The 19,370-nt window shown below is 50.7% G+C and overlaps 2 protein-coding genes across 2 annotated transcripts; one reads left to right on the forward strand and one right to left on the reverse strand.

Moving 5' to 3' along the window:
* Positions 1–1,182: 1,182 nt before the first annotated feature.
* EsH8_I_000091 (beta strand repeat-containing protein) lies at positions 1,183–4,611 on the forward strand (the record flags this gene model as incomplete). The annotated part of the gene is made up of 4 exons (XM_083267504.1): positions 1,183–1,469; positions 1,528–2,882; positions 3,519–4,396; positions 4,507–4,611. 4 exons carry the CDS (start codon positions 1,183–1,185, stop codon positions 4,609–4,611), a joined length of 2,625 nt encoding a protein of 874 aa, XP_083117942.1.
* A 12,284-nt stretch (positions 4,612–16,895) lies between these two features.
* EsH8_I_000092 (uncharacterized protein) lies at positions 16,896–18,302 on the reverse strand (the record flags this gene model as incomplete). The annotated part of the gene is made up of 1 exon (XM_083267505.1): positions 16,896–18,302. One exon carries the CDS (start codon positions 18,300–18,302, stop codon positions 16,896–16,898), a length of 1,407 nt encoding a protein of 468 aa, XP_083117943.1.
* Positions 18,303–19,370: the final 1,068 nt, after the last annotated feature.

The raw sequence follows: 19,370 nt of genomic DNA on the forward strand, positions 1-19,370 counted from the left end.
TCCCCAACCCCTTCGGCCATCTTGTACCCTGGTATGCGTCAACCTTCCCACCGGAAACGTTTTCGTACGAATAGCTGCCGGTCATCCAATGCCCGGCGTTAGCTAGTGGGGTGTACACTCTAAGAACGGTAAAAGATCCTCAAGAGTCTGCAAGCTTATTGTGTTGCCATCCCAACCGTCACCCGCGGGCGCACAACCTTACGCAAGAGCTGTCTCACAATAATCCTGCTGTGCATACCTGGCACCCGTCCACCAGTAATGCTTCGAGCGACAATACAATTGTTAACATTGCAGACCTCATGAATCAATTATCTAAGTGAGGGCTAATTCCGCATTTTGCTCCGAATAATCTCTGACCCTCTCAAGGTTAACAGACTTGTCTCAGAGGACGAAGGCTTCGGGCAAAAGTCAGCAAACAATCTCACACCGTTGGCCGGAACGAGCTGTACTGACCTGAACCAGTGACCATGGGGGGGAACCATGAGCCCAAGAAGGCACAAATCATACCTGTTTTCAAATGGTAGTTCTGGTCTATTCCATGTCATCGAGGAGAGATGCCTGGCCCTGTGGGATTTTCGTCACGGTCTTCTCACACCCCCCGTTCCCTAGCCTCTCCTGTTTCTGATATTGTCTCTTTTCCCTCTTCGTCATCGCCTGTGAACTATCAACGAGACAAATCGGATTTCTAGTCGCATGGAGATTTTTGACTAAGCTTGGCACGCATCAGTACTGAAGAGAAGCCTTCCAGTTACCGCAAAGCGACGACATTCCATCCACCTCAAGCCATTCCGCTTGATAGACACGCCGCAGTCTCACTGCAACAAGAGCAACAGACCTTCCCAGTTAAATGCAATCGATACATCATCGCCAGATTAAACATTTTTAAGTATTATTGTTTCAAGTCGTTCACACTTTACTCGTTGTTATCACTTCCCCGCGTTGTTGCAACGGCGCTCCCCGTGCTCAAGTCACCGAGAGATGCCAGCGCATGATCGATAACGACTATAACTTCCTCGAGACCAAATCAACTCTTCATATTGAAAAGGAAACTATAAGTATCGCTCCTGATTACGAAAAGACGACGCAGACCGAAGGGCGAGCTTGCTGCTGCTCGTCTTCCAGACCTGGTGTCTTGGACGGTCTTAAGATTATCGTGCTGGAAACACGTAGCAGTTTTTCGACATGAAGTTCACCACGACACTGCGCCTCTTGGCTGCCGCCAGCCAATTCTTGTGCGCAAATGGACTTCCGCAGTTGCCAAAAGAACCTGTTTGTGCTGCCGGTATCACATCCGTCGAAATCCAGCAGGTCCAGTTCATTGTGCGACAACCCATCTACATCAGCGCTTTCCTACCGGTCAACACTGTTCTGGTTCTGGATAATGATGTGACACTCACCATCACCAATGCGCCGATGCTTCTAGTCACCGAAATCGACAGGCTGGGTACTTTGAACTCCCAGGTGACAAGGTGAGTTACTCCCCACAACTTCTGGCGTAGTCTGCGCTAGTCGCGCTGACTGTATCAGAATCATCGACAGGATTTCGTCTATCCCCAATGCCTATGTGACGATTACGAGGGGTGGACACGACGGGTCTGTCGCGAGCACCATTACCATATTCCCTTCGGGCCCTGGTGGCATTGGGACCTATTTAGTTTACACCCCTTTCGCGTCCACAGGACCCACGACCAGCGGCGACATCCCGGGCCCTAGCCCGGCTTCGATTCCTGTGACGATCGCCTCGACTTTCCCTGGCTCTGGAGACAACCTGCAGACGTCTAGTGGGCCATACAGCACCATCACCATTGGCGGAGCTGAAGGCGTGCCTAGGAATCTCACAGTTGTTGATCCTTCAGGAACTGCTGGTACGGTCTTTGTGCAGACTTTTGACACCTATTCGATTACTGTCACTGGCCCTCAAAATGTGATTACCGTTTTAGGAAACGCTGGAGTAGTACCCGCTGCGATCACTCTACCTGATGATAGGGCTGATCTACAAACTGCTGGCAACGACGGCGTTCTGCAAATCATCCAGACTCCTGGAGGTAATGGCGCCTTCATCGAAACATTCACAACTATTACCGTCGCCGGCATGGGCAATGGCGAGACGGGAACTTTTACAATTCTCCCCACCTCCGGATCTGTTGGTGCCGTACTTATCCAAACTCCTCGCCAGGTACTTCCTGGCGTCTTTAGGACGATAAATATTGCCGGAGCATCTCCAACTGTACTTACCATTCCAGCTCCAGAAGGAAGCACGGGCACAGTCATTGTGCAAACAACTGACGGCTTCAACGGTCCCGCTACTGGCCCATTCACCACCGTCAGCGTTGGAGGAGGTCAGGGTGACAGTCCCGCAACGGTCACAATCCCCCCGCAAGTTGACGCTACTGACAGCTTGTATACTGTTCTTGTTCAGACTCTGGATCCTGCGGCATTCACAGGACCCTTCAGAACGATCACAGCCGATGGAAATAGCGGCTTAACACCGTTGACGATCACCATTCCTCCATCCGAGACTGGTGGGGCGGGCATAGTCATTATCCAGCCTGCTGTTACTCCATTTACAGGCCCATACACCACAATCACTACGGGAGGCAACACTGGATCTCTCCCGGTCACTCTCACAGTCTTGCCGGCTGGTAGCCCCACGCTGGGAACCATCATCATCCAAACTCCTTCAGCGATTGTTCGACCAGTGCTTTTCAGAACGCTTGCTGCACTGCCGATTGGCGGCGACGGCGCGACAGTGACTCTGCCTCTAGAAAGTGATGCTTTGGTTTCGCAGCTCGGAACCATCATCGTAGCTTCAGGCTTAGGTGGCGCTGATCCAGCGACGACCGAACCAGCTGTTCTGTCTGCTCTGCTTGTCACCATTAGAGGTGATTACAGTGGCACAGATCCGGTGACATTGACGCTGCCATCCGTCGGAGACAACCCAGTTGCAACCATCGTCGAGCAGTTACCTGTAGGCTTCAATGGAGACACTTCAATTATAAACCCTGCTGCAACCCCGGCGGCCTCTCCAGTCACTAATACGGATCCGAATGTTGGCCAAAGCAATGTCCCTTCTGCCGGAACCGACTCTTCTCAAGCTTCAAGTGCTGCGGTTTTCCCCGGTCAAATCGTCACAATTTCAACCGGCTACGCTGGTTCAGTTTCTTCGATCTCGAGTTTGGCTCCCTTGGCAGAACAGTCTATTGGTACAGTTGTGGTATTTACACCGACAGTGGCTCCTGGCGCAACGGACACCGCGCAAGTTCCTGCGCCTGGATTTACAACCGTCCAGTCTGGCTTCGACGGATTAGAACCTTCGACATTTACAGTTCAACCAACTGGCACTAACACAGTCGGAACCATCGTTATCTTGACACCTACTAACGTAGCACCCCCTGTCTCGAATGCACCCGATGCTTCGCTCAGCTTACCTGCCGGAGTGTCCTTCACAACGGTGACAAGCGCATTCTCTGGCTCCTCTGCACTAACAAACATCCTGTTGCCCACAGGAACTAATACAGTGGGAATGGTTCTAGTCCAAATCCCTTCGTCCCTTTTTACGGCTCCCGGCGCGCCAGACCCCACGACACTTGTCGGAGCTATCCTAGTAACAATCACAATCGGATACACCGGATCGATCCTGACCACTGTAACCGTGCAGCCCACTGCTGGTAGCCCTGGAATTGTGGTGGTCCAGACCCCGTTCCCCAACCTTATTACGGTTACATCAACATATTCAGGGTCCACTGTGTCAACGGCCATCGCTTCACCCTCAAATCCTGGCGACCCTGGCACAATTGTCGTCCTGATCCCCAGTACTGCGGCGTTCTCAACGGCTGGCAACAGCCCTATTGCCACTGTGATATCCACTTACAGTGGTGCGGTCCCGTTGACCACTACTGTTGCGCCGGCGAATCTGAACGATCCCACAACCGTCATTGTTCTTGTTCCTAGCGCTACGGGCACTGGTGCTCCTGCTCCCAGTGTCCCCGATGCTCTCACCAGAACGTATGCTGGATCGGTTACTGTTACCACCACGCTTCCGGCCGGGCCATCGGGCGAGCCGGGCGCCACGGTTATCTTAGTTCCCAGCTCGTCGGCTGCGCCAGGACTTTCCAACGTTGTTACCAGCACTTACGATGGTTCTGTCACCTTGACAACGACTCTTCCGCCCGGCCCATCTGGACAGCCTAGTTCAACAGTTGTTCTAGTTCCCAGCTCGACTGCTGCCGCAGGACTTCCCAATGTTGCCACTAGCATTTACGGCGGTTCTGTCACTTTGACAACGACGCTCCCACCTGGCCCATATGGAGAGCCCGGATCGACAGTTGCTCTAATTCCAAGCTCAACAGTTACAGCAGGACTGCCTAATATTGCTACTAGCACTTATGATGGTTCCGTTACGCTTACGACAACTCTTCAACCCGGCCCGTCTGGAGAGCCTGGCTCAACTGTTATTCTAGTTCCTAGTTCGACAGCTGTTGTAGGACTTCCTAATATTGCTACCAGCACTTACGATGGTTCTGTCACTTTGACAACAACGCTGCTGCCCGGACCATTTGGAGAACCTGGTTCTACAGTTGTGTTGGTTCTCAGTTCTACAGCAGCCCCTAGCTCTACAGCAGCTCCTAGCTCTACAACAGCTCCTAGCATCCCTGTTGTCACTAGTACGTACGATGGATCGGTGTCAGTTACAACAACCCTTCCACCAGGCCCATCTGGAGAGCTAGGTTCAACAATTGTGTTGATTCCCAGCTCGACGGCTACAGCGGGGTTGCCTAATATTGCTACCAGCACTTACGACGGTTCTGTCACCCTAACAACTATTCTCCCTCCCGGCCCATCTGGCGAGCCTGGGTTGACAGTCGTTCTGGTGCCTGGCTCAACAGCTGCGCCTGGAGCCCCGAATATCGCAACAAGTACATACGACGGATCAGTGATGCTCACTACAACCCTCCCACCTGGCCTGTCTGGAGAGCCTGGTTCAACAGTTGTCTTAGTTCCTAGCTTTACAGCCGCCCCTGGTATCCCTGCTGTCACCAGCACCTACGATGGTTCTGTGACAATTACAACAACCCTTCCACCTGGACCGTCTGGCGAGCCTGGATCGACAGTCATTCTAATTCCAAGCTCTACAGCAGCTCCTGGTGCTCCTACTGTCACTAGTACGTACGATGGATTAGTGAAAATTACAACAACTCTTCCACCTGGCCTGTCTGGAGAACCTGGCTCCACAGTTGTGTTGGTTCCTAGTTCGACAGTAGCTCCTGGCATCCCTGCTGTCACCAGTACATACGATGGATCAGTGATAATTACTACAACCCTTCCATCAGGCCTGTCTGGCGAGCCTGAATCGACAGTTATTCTAGTTCCCAGCTCTACAGCGGCATCAGGGCTTCCTAATGTTGCCACCAGCACTTACGGCGGTTCTATCACCTTGACAACAACCCTTCCATCAGGCCCTTCTGGCGAGCCTGGATCAATAGTGGTGTTGATACCCAGCTCTATAGCAGCCCCTGGCATTCCTGATATCACTAGTATATACGACGGATCGGTGACAATCACAACAACCCTTCCCCCCAGCCTATCTGGTGAGCCTGGGCCAACAATCGTTTTCGTGCCTAGCTCAGCGCCTGTACCGATTGTAGGCATAAGCACATACAGCGGATCAGTCACAGTTACCACAACCCTTCCGCCTGGCCCCTCGGGCGAACCTGGCTCTATAATCGTCTTGGTGCCTACCTCAACAGCTGCTCCTGGTGTCACTGCTATCACCAGCACATATGACGGATCAGTGACAATTACAACAACTCTCTCACCCGGCCCGCCTGGAGAGCCTGGCTTAACTGTTATTCTAGTTCCTAATTCAACTGCTGCTTCTAGTGCCCCTGTCATCACCAGCTTATACGACGGATCAGTCACAATTACTACAACCATTCCGCTTGGCCCGTCTGATGAGCCTGGTTCAACAGTTGTTCTAATTCCCAGCTCTACAGCAGATCCTGGCCTCCCTGCTGGTACCAGTACGTATGATGGTTTAGTCATTTTAACAACAACTCTCCCGCCTGGACCGTCTGGAGAGCCTGTCTCTACAGTTGTGTTGGTTCCCGGCTCCACGGCAGCTCCTATTCCTGCTGTCACTAGTACGTACGACGGATCAGTGACGATCACAACGACTCTACCAGCGGGTCCATCTGGCGAGCCTGGATCAACAGTCGTGTTGTTTCCTGGCTCCACGACAGCTCCTGTTCCTGCTGTCACCAGTGCGTATGATGGTTCAGTTACTTTAACAACAACTCTCCCGCCTGGGCCATCTGGAGAGCCTGGGTCTACAATCATATTGGTTCCTAGCTCAACAGTGACACCAGGACTTCCTGTTGTTACTAGCACGTATGACGGGTCTGTTACTATTACTACAACCCTTCCACCTAGCTTATCTGGCGAGCCTGGTTCGACAATTGTATTGGTACCTAGCTCAACCACTGCTGCTGGTATTCCAGCCGCTACAAGTACGTTTGATGGTTCTGTCATATTAACAACCACACTGCCGCCGGGTACGTCTGGCGAACCAGGGTCAACTACTGTTTTGGTTCCTAGCTCGACAGGAGCTCCTAGTGCCCCTGCTTTCACCAGTACGTACGATGATTCTGCTACTGCTACGACAACCCTTCCTCTCGGCCTATCTGGTGAGCCTGGGTCAACAAATGTTTTAGTGTCTAGCTCAACGCTTGCACCGATTATAGGCACACGCACATACGACGGATCAATCACAATTACTACAACTTTTCCGCCTGGCCTGTCTGGCGAACCTGGTTCGGCAGTTGTTTTGGTGCCTAGTTCAACGGCTGCAGCAGGATTTCCTAATATCCTCACAAGCACATACGATGGGTCGGTGACAATTACAACAACTCTTGCACCTGGCCCTTCTGGCGAGCCTGGCTCAACGGTTGTTTTAGTACCAAGCTTGACAGCTGTAGAAGGTGTTCCAATTGTTGATACAAGCACATACGATGGGTCTGTTACTATTACCACAACGCTCCCAGTTGGCCCGTCTGGAGAGCCTGGGTCAACAATCGTGTTAGTTCCTAGTTCAACAGTCGTTCTAGGTGTTCCTCCTATTACCAGTACATACGATGGATCAGTTACAGCCACAACAACTCTCTCACCTGGCCTGTCTGGAGAGTCTGGTTCCACAATAGTTTTGGTTCCTAGCTCAACGGCTACCCCTAGTGTCCCTGCTGACACCAGCACTTACGATGGGTCTGTTACTATTACAATAACCCTTACTGCTAGCTCTTCTGGAGAACCTGGCACTACAATCGTATTGGTTCCTAGCTCAACAGCTGCACCAGGACTTCCTAATATTGCTACCAGCACATATGATGGTTCTATGACAATCTCAATAACGCTACCAGCTGGTCCATCAGGCGAGCCTAGTTCAACAATTGTGCTTGTTCCTAGCTCAACAGCTGCAGCAGGCATTCCCAATATCCTCACGAGCACATACGATGGTTCTGTTACTATTACCACAACCCTGCCGACTGGACCATCTGGCGAGCCTGGTTCGACAGTTGTATTGGTTCCCAGCTCCACAGCCGCTCCTGGCGTCCTCACTTTCACCAGTACGTATGAAGGTTCTGTTACTTTAACAAATACCCTTCTTCCCGGCCCGTCTGGAGAGCCTGGCTCTACTGTCGTGCTTGTATCTAGCTCAGCAGCTGCATCGGGACTTTCCAATATCCTCACAACCACGTACGATGGATCAGTTACAATTACAACAACGCTCTTGGCTGGTTCATCTGGCGAACCCGGTTCAACTGTAGTTTTAGTTCCAAGCTCAACAGCCGGCTCTGACATTCCTGCCTTAACAAGCACGTATGATGGATCAGTTACACGCACAACAACACTCCCAGCTGGGCCTTCTGGCGAGCCTGGCTCAACTATTATCTTGGTACCTAGCTTAACGGCTGAGCCAGATGTCTCTACTGACGCCAGTACTTACGGTGGTTCTGTTACTATTGCGACAACCCTACCTACAAGCCCATCTGGAGAACCTGACTCAACTATAATTCTGGTTCCTAGTTCGACAGCTGTAGCAGGACTTTCTAATGTTGCTACCAGCACTTACGACGGATCAGTTACTCTCACAACAACTCTCCCGCCTGGAACGTCTGGAGAGCCTGGCTCTACAGTTGTGTTGGTTCCCAGCTCTACAGCAGCTCCTATTCCTGCTCTCACAAGTACGTACGATGGATCAGTTACAATTACAACAACCCTTCCACCTGGTCCTTCTGGTGAGCCTGGTTCAACAGTTGTCTTAGTTCCTAGCTTTACAACCGCTCCTGCTATCCCTGCTCTCACCAGCACCTACGATGGATCTGTTACTTTGACAAGCATCCTTCCGCCTGGCCCGTCTGGAGAGCCTGGATCTACAGTCATTCTGGTTCCTAGCTCGACAGCTACTCCTGGTGTACCTGTACTGACCAGCGCTTATGATGGGTCTATCACTCTCACGACTACTCTTCTACCTGGTCCATCTGGTGAGCCTGGTTCAACAATCGTGTTAGTTCCTAGTTCAACTGCAGCCCCTAGTGGCCCAGCTGTCACCAGTACATACGACGGTTCTATCACTTTGACAACTACATTACCACCTGGTCCCTCTGGCGAGCCTGGTTCTACAGTCGTGCTGGTTCCCAGCTCTACAGCTACTTCTGGCGTACCTGCCCTAACCAGCACGTATGATGGGCCTATCACTCTCACGACTACTCTCCCACCTGGTTCATCTGGTGGACCTGGTTCGACAGTCGTCTTGGTGCCTAGCTCCACAACTGCACTAGGACTGCCTAATATCATCACTAGCACGTACGATGGATCAGTTACTTTGACAACCACCCTTGCTCCGGGTCCGTCTGGTGAGCCTGGATCGACTATTGTATTTGTGCCTAGCTCGACGGCTGCACCAGGACTTCCTAACGTTCTTACCAGTACATACGAAGGATCAGTCACACTCACAAAAACACTTCTACCTGGCCCATCTGGAGAACCTGGTGCTACAGTCATTCTGGTTCCTAGTTCAACTGTAGCCCTTAGCATTCCTACACTCACCAGTACATACGGTGGATCAGTCACAATTACAACGACTCTTCCTGCTGGCCCATCCGGTGAGCCTGGTTCAACAGTCGTGTTAGTACCTAGCTCGACCGTGGCTTCAGGTGTCCCCATTCTCACTAGTACCTACGATGGTTCTATCACTTTGACAACTACACTTCCTGTCGGACCATCCAGCGAGCCTGGTGCTACAGTCATTCTGGTTCCGAGTTCGACAGAAGCATTCCCTAATGTGCTGACTAGCACATACGATGGCTCAATTACTCTCACTACCACTTTGCCCATTGGACCTTCTGGGGAGCCTGGTGCAACTGTCGTTTGGGTTCCAAGTTCTATCTCTTCTTTCGCTACTCCCATCGCAGCTTTGACCAGCACGTATGATGGTTCGGTTATACTGACTACGACGCTGCCTCCTGGCCCTTCAGGAGAACCTGGTGCAACAGTTATTCTGGTCCCCTCTTTGCCTGATTCTGCAAGTGCGGTTTCTTACACCACTCTTACATCCGGCTATGACGGATCGGCCACTGCCACGACCACCATATCCACTGTGGGAACAGACAATGTCGGTACTGTCATTGTCCAAATACCAACTGGCTCGAATACTGTCACGCAACCCGTAATCTCATACATCACAGTCACAACTGGATATGACGGCTCGGTCACATTGTTCCAAACTTTAACGCCTGCCGCTTCTGGCTTGCCTGGCACAGTATTCATTCAACTCCCGACTGCGGTTACAACCGATCCGCTCCCGGTCACCCCTTCGACAGTATTTACCAGTATTCCAGGTACTGGACTTAGTTTGACAACCACCACCGTAACTGGTCCGGACGGAATCGTATCCGTCATTGTCGAGACACCTATACAGACACGCACCAATCCAATCACTGTATTCACCACAATTCCCGGAACAGACTCGTTGCCAGCGGCAACTACGATGACCGGTCCGGATGGGGTTGTCACTGTCATTTTATTCGAGCCGACGAGTTCGGGCCAGAGCTCTGTTGCCCCCATCAGTACCGTGTTCACTACAGCTATTGGAAATGGAACGATTCCCACGACCTCTATCGTCACAGGCCCAGATGGGAATGTTTCGGTCATCGTATTGAACCCACCAACATCGTCCTTTGTACCAACTACGATTTTCACAACAGTTGTCGGAACCGGAGCCTCTCCAACCACTGCGACGACTACTGGACTTGACGGAGTTGTCTCTGTCATCGTTTCAGAGCCAACATCGACAAGTCCGGGCGGTGTTTCTTTCAAAACAATCACCACAGAAGGACCAGTTGATGCCACAAGCATTATATTGCCAACAGTCCCTGGCAGCATTGGAACGGTCATCATTCAGATTTCTACAGCCATACCCAGTGAGAGTGCTTCCGTTTCATTCAAAACGGTTGTGACCGGAGTTCCAGGCACCTTCGTTGGCACTCAAACAACTACACTACCTGCTGGGCCCGACGGCATTGCCACTGTTCTTATTCAGACGGCTTTGCCAACAGAGAGCCCTACATTCTATACCACAATAGTGACAGGAATCCCAGGAGGAACATTTATTGGCACACAAACAACAACCTTGCCCGCTGGACCAGATGGTACTGCTACTGTCGTTATTCAAACAGCCTTGCCTACAGAAAGTCTGACTTCCTATACCACTATTGTTACAGGAATCATAGGCACATTTATTGATTCTCAGACCACTACCTTGCCCGCTGGCTCTGATGGCGTTGCAACTGTCTTTATCCAAACAGCCTTGCCTATAGAGAGCCTGACTTCATATACCACTATAGTTACAGGGGTTCCTAGCGCTACTTTTATTGGCACGCAAACAACAACGTTACCTATTGGGCCAGATGGTGTTGCGACAGTTGTTATCCAGACGGCTTTGACATCTGAAAGCCCGACATCCTACACTACTGTAGTTACTGGAGTTCCCGGGGCAACATTCACTGGTTTTCAGACTACAACCTTGCCTGCTGGCCCTGATGGTGTTGCTACTGTCCTTATTCAAACAGTCTTGCCTACATCAAGTCCTACTTCCTATACCACTATAGTTACTGGAGTTCCTGGCGCTACCTTCATTGGCACACAAACAACAACCTTGCCCGTTGGGCTAGACGGCATTGCTACTGTAATCATACAGACGGCTTTGCCAACAGAAATTCCTACAGCCCATACCACTATAGTGACAGGAATCTTTGGAGGAGCCTTTACTGGTATACAAACAACAACCCTGCCCGCTGGGCCAGATGGTGTTGTTACTGTGATTATACAAACGGCCTTGCTGACAGAGAGTCCTACTTCATACACCACTTTAGTTACTGAAGTTCCTGGAACCTTCCTCGGCACTCAAACGACAACCTTACCTGCTGGCCCTGATGGCGTTGTAACTGTGCTTATTCAAACAGCCCTGTCAACAGAAAGCCCTACATTCTACACTACTGTATTTACAGGAGTTTCTGGAACCTTCGCTGGAACCCAAACAACCACATTGCCTGTCGGCCCTGATGGAGTTGCAACTGTAGTTGTTCAAACTACCATACCAACAGAAAGCCCTATCTCCTATACTACTGTGGTCACAGGAATTCCAGGCACGTTCATTGGCACTCAACTAACAACCTTACCTGCTGGGCTAGATGGTGTTGGTACTGTCATTATGCAAACAGCTGTACCTATCGAAAGCCCTACTTCTTATACCACTGTGGTTACTGGAGTTCCTGGCGCTACATTCTTTGGCATTCAAACAACCACATTGCTTGCCGGACCTAACGGCATTGCAACGGTCCTTATTCAAACTGCTGTGCCTACTGAAAGCCCAATATTCTATACTACCTTAGCTACAGGAATACTAGGAACCTTCATCGGCATACAAACGACTACACTCCCTGTTGGGACTGACGGTGTTGCAACCGTCCTTATCCAGACAGCCTTGCCTACGGCAAGCCCTACTTCCTACACTACAGTGGCCACAGGAGTCTCAGGCACCTTCCTTGGCATACAAACAACTACACTACCTGTTGGGTCTGACGGTATTGCTACTGTGATTATACAGACGGCCCTGCCGACAGAAAGCCCTACTTCCTATACCACTATAGTAACTGGAGTTCCTGGAGCTACATTTGCTGGCAATCAAACAACTACATTGCCTGTTGGCTCTAACGGTATTGCCAGTGTCATTATTCAGACAGCTTTGCCAACTGAAAGCCCGGTTTCCTACACTACTTTGGTCACAGGAATCCTAGGTGGAACCTTTATTGGCATACAGACAACAACCTTGCCTGCTGGCCCTGACGGCGTTGCTACTGTCCTTATCCAGACAGCATTACCAACAGCAAGCCCTACGTCTTACACCACTCTGGTCACAGGTATTCCAGGGAAAACCATTGTTGGATCTCAAACCACTACGCTGCCGGTTGGACCTGATGGTGTCATCACTGTTGTCATACAAACTGCCCTGCCGACAGAAAACCCTACCTTATACACCACTATCGTTACTGGAGTTCCTGGAACGTTCGTTGGTACTCAAACAACTACATTATCTGCTGGGCCAGATGGTCTTACAACTGTTCTTATCCAGACGGCTCTACCTACTGAGAGCCCTGTTTCCTACTCCACTTTAATCACAGGAATCCCAGGAGGAACCTTTACTGGCACACAGACAACAACCTTACCCGCTGGCCCTGACGGCGTTGCAACTGTAATCATTCAGACGGCTCTCCCAACTGAAAGCACTTTGTTATACATCACTATAGTAAGTGGAGTTACAGGTACCTTCATTGGCACACAAACTACAACCTTGCCCGCTGGACCAGATGGTGTTGCTACCGTTGTTATACAGACGGCCTTGCCTATAGAGAGCCCGACTTCCTATACTACTATAGTCACAGGAACACCAGCAACGTTTATTGGAGCCCAGACTACAACCTTACCTGTTGGGCTAGATGGCGTTGCTACCGTAATCATACAGACGGCTTTGCCAACAGAGAGCCCTACTTTGTATACCACCTTAGTTACAGGAATCCCAGGAGGAACCTTTACTGGATTCCAGACGACAACCTTGCCTGCTGGGCCTGACGGCACTGCCACCATCCTTATCCAGACAGCCTTGCCAACAGAGAGCCCAACTTCCTATACTACTGTTGTCACAGGAGTACTAGGCACCTTCCTTGGCACACAAACAACTACACTACCTGTTGGATCTGACGGCATTGCTACTGTAATCGTTCAGACGGCTTTGCCAACGGAGAGTCCTACTTCATATACCACTGTATTTACTGGAGTTACTGGGGCTACCTTACTTGGCACTCAAACAACCATGTTGCCTGCTGGGCCGGATGGCGTTATCACTGTGATCATCCAGACAGCTTTATCAATAGGGAGCCCCACTTCCTACACTACTATGATCACAGGGACACCAGGCACCTTCATTGGCACACAAACTACAACCTTAACCGCTGGATCTGACGGTATTGCTACTGTAATTATACAGACGGCTTTGCCAACAGAGAACCCGACCTCTTATACCACTGTTGTCACAGGAATTCTAGGCACATTTGTTGGGGCCCAGACAACTACACTGCCTGCCGGATCTGAAGGTGTTGCAACCGTCCTTATACAGACAGCCTTGCCTACAGCAAGTCCGACTTCCTACAATACTGTTATCACAGGAATCTCAGGCACCTTCCTTGGCACACAGACTATTACACTACCTGTTGGGCCTGACGGGACTGCTACTGTTCTTATTCAGACAGCTTTGCCAACTGAAAGTCCTATTTCGTACACTACTGTAGTCACCGGAATCCCAGGCACATTCGTTGGATCTCAGACTATGACGCTGCCAGCTGGACCTGATGGTGTCATCACCGTTTTCATACAAACTGCCCTGCCGGCAGAGAGCCCTATTTCGTACACCACTATGGTAACTGGAATCTTAGGTACCTTCCTTGGCACGCAAACAACTACGCTGCCTGCTGGGCCTGAAGGTGTTGCAACCGTCCTTATACAGACAGCCTTGCCTACAGCAAGCCCGACATCCTACACTACAGTGGTCACAGGAATCTCAGGCACCTTCCTTGGCACACAAACAACTACGTTGCCTGTTGGGCCTGATGGCGTTGCTACAGTTGTTATTCAAACAGCCCTGCCTACACAGAGCACTGCCTCCTATTTTACTGTTGTTACAGGAATTCCAGGCACATTTATTGGTTCCGAGACTACTACCCTGCCTGCTGGTCCTGACGGTGTCGCTACTGTTCTTATCCAGACAGCATTACCAACGGCAAGCCCTACGTCTTATACCACTTTGGTCACAGGCATTCTTGGGGCAACCTTTGTTGGAGCTCAAACAACTACGTTACCTGTTGGCTCCGACGGCGTTGCGACTGTGATCGTCCAAACTTCTCTCTTGACGCCGGTCCCCACTTCATATACAACTTTGCTCACTGGTATTCCAGGAGGAACCTTCATCGGGGCTCAGACCACCACTCTGGCTGCTGGCTCTGACGGCCTCGCGACTGTGATTATCCAGACTCCTCTTCCAAACACAAGCCCGGTTTTATATACCACTTTGATCACCGGAACCCCCGGCACCTTTATTGGACCTTTGACAACAACTTTCCCACCTGATAGTAATGGAATCGCAACTGTGGTCATTCAGACAGCAGTTACACCTGCTACTTCATACACTACAATTGTGACCGGTGTGGTTGACACCTTCACTGGAACACAGACAACTACTTTGCCTGGCACCGGAACCGACGGCCTTGGGACAGTAGCCCTTCAGACTGCAATTCTGCCATCAACAGCATACACGACCATTGTTACAGGAGTTACAGACACGTTCACTGGCACTCAGATCATCACCTTGCCAGCCAGCGGAACGCTTGGCACCGTTGTGCTACAGACAGCTATTCCGCCACCTCTTTCTTACACAACCATTGTTACTGGTGTCACCGGCACCTTTACGGGTACCCAAACAATCACCCTGCCAACCACGGGAGCAGGACTAAGCATTGGAACTGTGGTGCTTCAGACAGCGCTTCCAGAAATCTCTTACATCACTATCCCTACTGGAGTTACTGGGACATTCGCCGGCACACAGCTCACAACATTGTCGGTCACTGGAAGTGTGGGCACTGTCTTCGCAGAGACGGCTCTTCCTATTATCTCCTATGTTACTATTCCTACAGGGGTTACTGGGACATTTGCAGGAACACAAGCCACTACGCTCCCAATTACTGGAAGTGTGGGCACCGTCCTCCTCCAGACGGCAATACCATCTACAACAAGCACTTTATATACCACAATTATGACAGGCGTCACTGGCACCTTCACTGGTACTCAGACTGTAACCACCGGCAGTACGGTGCTATTGGAAACGGCGATACCATCTACAACCAGCACGTTATATACCACTGTGGTTACGGGAGTCACTGGCACCTTCACTGGAACTCGGACCATAACTACAGGCAGCACAGTCCTGCAGGAGACGGCAATACGTGTCTCCACAGTCACGGTTACACCGTCGGGATGTATCCCATCACCAACTTCGACTGCTGTGGCCAAAGGAATCTGCTTACCAGCCACGGTCGCCACAAGTTCTCTACCACCCGCTTGCAGATCTCTCACAGCTATATTGTTGTTTCAATGGCCCCAGGAGTATCTCGTAGCATGTGCAATTGCTCTGGGTAACAACTACAACATTCCTGGTGTTTCTGATTGTCTTAATCCAGGCCTCATCGCTAGTCTCCTAGGCTTCGATCACACACAATGTATCCGGAGTGCGCTGGCATCCAAATGTCTTACACGCCTCCCAACCACATGTGCAGTACTTTCGAACGGTGCCGCGATTACACAGGCCCAAGTCAACACTTGTGTCGGAGACCTTGGTTTGTTTGGATCACTTACAAATCTCAATGCCGTTACCGCATGCGCCTCTGCCAGTAGTGTCAGCAAAGGTGGCTTGTCCGTCCTCAACTGCTTGGAAGCAGCCACAAATCTTCCGATCAACCAGACAGTTATAGCATCAGGGAATGCAGTTTTATGCCCTTCTAGCACGCTGGTCTGTCCTCAAGCACCTACAGCTTGTGGGGCTCTGTTGGATATCCAGCTTTCCACTGCCCAAATCAGCGCCAACGTCAACCTATGTCAGGTAGGCCTTACCGTCACTGCTCTGGGCCAGACTGTCAATAACCTTCTTGGTGGCTTGGGCTGCACCTTATCTGGCGTCCTTGGCGCAGTGGGCGCTCTCCTTGGACAGCAGGTGGAATCGTACGCTCAATGCGTCCAGAATCAACTGGCGCAACAGTGTATCTCAAGCGTGCCTCAGCCTTGTCTAAACCTGGGAGTAGATGTAACCACAGGCCTAACTGTGACCATCGATCCAATAAACCTCCTGACTTGTGCCGCCAGCCTTGGAACATTGTCGAACGGCATCGCTTCCGAGTGTTTGAACCTATCATTGACAGGCAATGGCATTGCAGCTTGCCTGAACCTGAAGCTGTTTGGCATTGCGACAGTAAATGTCGCCGCCTAAACTGCTAATACAACACGACTGTTTTTTCTTTCTATGAAACTTACACGCTGGTTTCTTTTGTGCAAACTCAACTCTTTCTTTTTCTACAACGAAAACAAGACTAATAATCATGTAATACATAATGTCAATAAAGCTTCCTTTATAACCAGATTTCGAGTTTACTACAACATGAATTGAGTGATTTTCAGAGAAAATAGTATGCACGTCTGTTATATCATGGTAACTAAGGTACAGTACACGTTTCTTCCGTCATCTATGCAGAGTCCGCGTATGCCCAGATGTGCTCTTCAATAAAGTCAAGAGCCTTCAAGTCCTCGTTCTCCTTCTGAATCTTCAACACGCTCTTCTTATAGTTGTCATTGGTAAGTACATCTTCAATGCCCACAGCTACCTGTTGCGGGGTCGGTCGTCCAGTCTTGAGGTTATACGCCACGCCGGCCCACTCGCCACGCATGGAAATCTCAGGCTTGTCTTCAGTATCACCGCCAAGAACCATGGGAACGCCGTTGACGATGCCGTGTAAGAAGCCACCGTATCCAGCGTTCAGAACCCACACATCCGCATGCTGTAGCAGGGCGTCATAGGACAGAAAATCGACAACTCTCGCATTGGAAGGGATCTTGACCTCCTGCGGCAATTCTGCGCCCTTGACTCCCAGGATGGCGACAACGATGATATCGTTGCGGTGGGCCAAGCCTTGGAGCGTGGGGATGATAAGGTCCATGTAGTCGACCGCAACAGTGCCCTGTGTAACTCCAACAATCCGCTTGTCACCAGCGGTGATCTCGCTCCACCATTCCGGATACTTGTAATTCGGATCGATCGGCTTGGGCGGAAGACATCCGGCATACTTGATGGCTTTTGGGTGGTCTGATCTGGGGTACTCGAGGCTGGGCGAGCACATCTGCAACGTGACATCGTAACTCGTTTGCCATGCTGCGAACAACGCAGGCGAAGTTTCTTTGGTTGTTCCAAGTGCGCCAACCGTTTCGTTGTACTCTTTCGCTGCCCCGCCGAATGGGCCGAATGGACTAAAGAACATTTCGTTGAGGAGTCTGTTTCGCGCACGGCCGGACTCAGTCGAGTCCGGTGGTAATCCAGGGCCGAACGGCGCTGTGTCTATGCTCGTAACCACAACAGGAGCAATATTGATGTCAATGACTGCTGGCCTCGTGGTATAGCCTTTGGGCAAAGGTGCGCCGAGCATCATCGGGGCGAAGCCCATAAAGAACGTTTCGTGGACAATGATGACCTGTTGATTAGGACGCACCTCGCGGATCTTCTCGAGGGTGTCCATTGCAACGTGGAAGAGTGCAGGCACTGGTTTGATGAAAAGATTGCTGAGATCCCACATGAGGCGAGGCATGCCGGGAGGAATTTTAATGCGCTCCTTAACCAGCTCCTCGGAAAGCACCATGGGTATTGGAACGTATTCAGCGCCCATGCGCTTGATCTGCGGGCGGAACTCTTCGCCGGCGATGAAGGTGCCTTCGAATCCTCGCGATATCATCTCAGCTGCAATCTGTAAGAGCGGGTAGGTGTGCCCGCTGGCAGGTGCTGCACAAAAGAGGAGATAGGGGCGCTTCTTGCTGCCATCGCTGACACCGCCGTTGGCTGTAGCCTGGGCAGGCTTCGTTACAGAGTCTTCTGATATCAACATTGTTTGGCCCGTAATATCTTCGATGGATTGATGTTTAAGGCGTCTGCTGGAAGAAGAAAAAGGAAGACCTCAAGATGGACGAGGGTGTAGAAGCTTAGCAAACAAAGACTGACATTATTTTAGTTGATCGGCAGCGCGTATCGATTTTATACGAGTGCTTAATGAGAACACAACATGTGAATATTTCAACCAACCTAAGACCTAAAGTAGCCAGCGTATAATGACACACACACAAGGAGCCTGGAGTGAAAAGCGAGTTTGATTGAGCGGTCACCAAACTGTCCTGAAGTATCGCGGGCGGTATCAATTGTTATTGGTTTCGCTACGCAATCATCATCATGCCAACACAAAGACACCAAAGAGAAATTGTGTAGGATTATGGTCCTTGCAGCTTATTTTCAGCCCGTCAGCGCGAGGTCTAAAAGGATGATACTAGGAAGATCGCAAATGGAGCTAGCACTGGTAGCTGTCAATTACGCAAGATAGTGGACTTTCGTCGAGCCTCGCGGCATCTGCGTTCCGGCGACGGCCTAACAACGGGAAAGTTGCCGATAACTCTCTCATTATGGTCGGACTGCTCAGCTTCAGGTACCTCGACTAAGAAATTTTGTACCAGTTGACAGGCTCCATATTCATCGCTGTTTGAAATGGGTCAGTCCAGAGGGAACGTGTGGGTTGGCTTCGGTAGCTTCACTTTTTTTTCTTTTCTTGTTTTGGCCTTTCCCAGTCTAAACTTGAATTGAATTCAGGGCTTAGCGCGCGGTTCCTCTCTGCGAATTATGCCCATATTGAGACGCGCAGAGGTTGGCATGGAAGACTGAAATGCAGAATGGTGTGAAGGCGGGCTGCCGAGTTGCCATCCTGCAAGACTGCATACACACGTAAGCTTACATCCCCGTAAGAGATGGATACCTTAGCGGCCATCTAGCTTGTTTATTTTAGCCAATGATTTAAGCGGTCAAAACTGCTTCCAGCCAGCATGAATATTTGATGCAATGTCCCTAGGCACAGTAAACGAAGCCAGGTATACAGATTACAACAGCCTGTCTTGAAATCGCCAAGAATATC

This window comes from Colletotrichum jinshuiense, chromosome 1 (genome assembly GCF_051148585.1).
Source record: "Colletotrichum jinshuiense chromosome 1, complete sequence".
Lineage (NCBI taxonomy): Eukaryota > Fungi > Ascomycota > Sordariomycetes > Glomerellales > Glomerellaceae > Colletotrichum > Colletotrichum jinshuiense.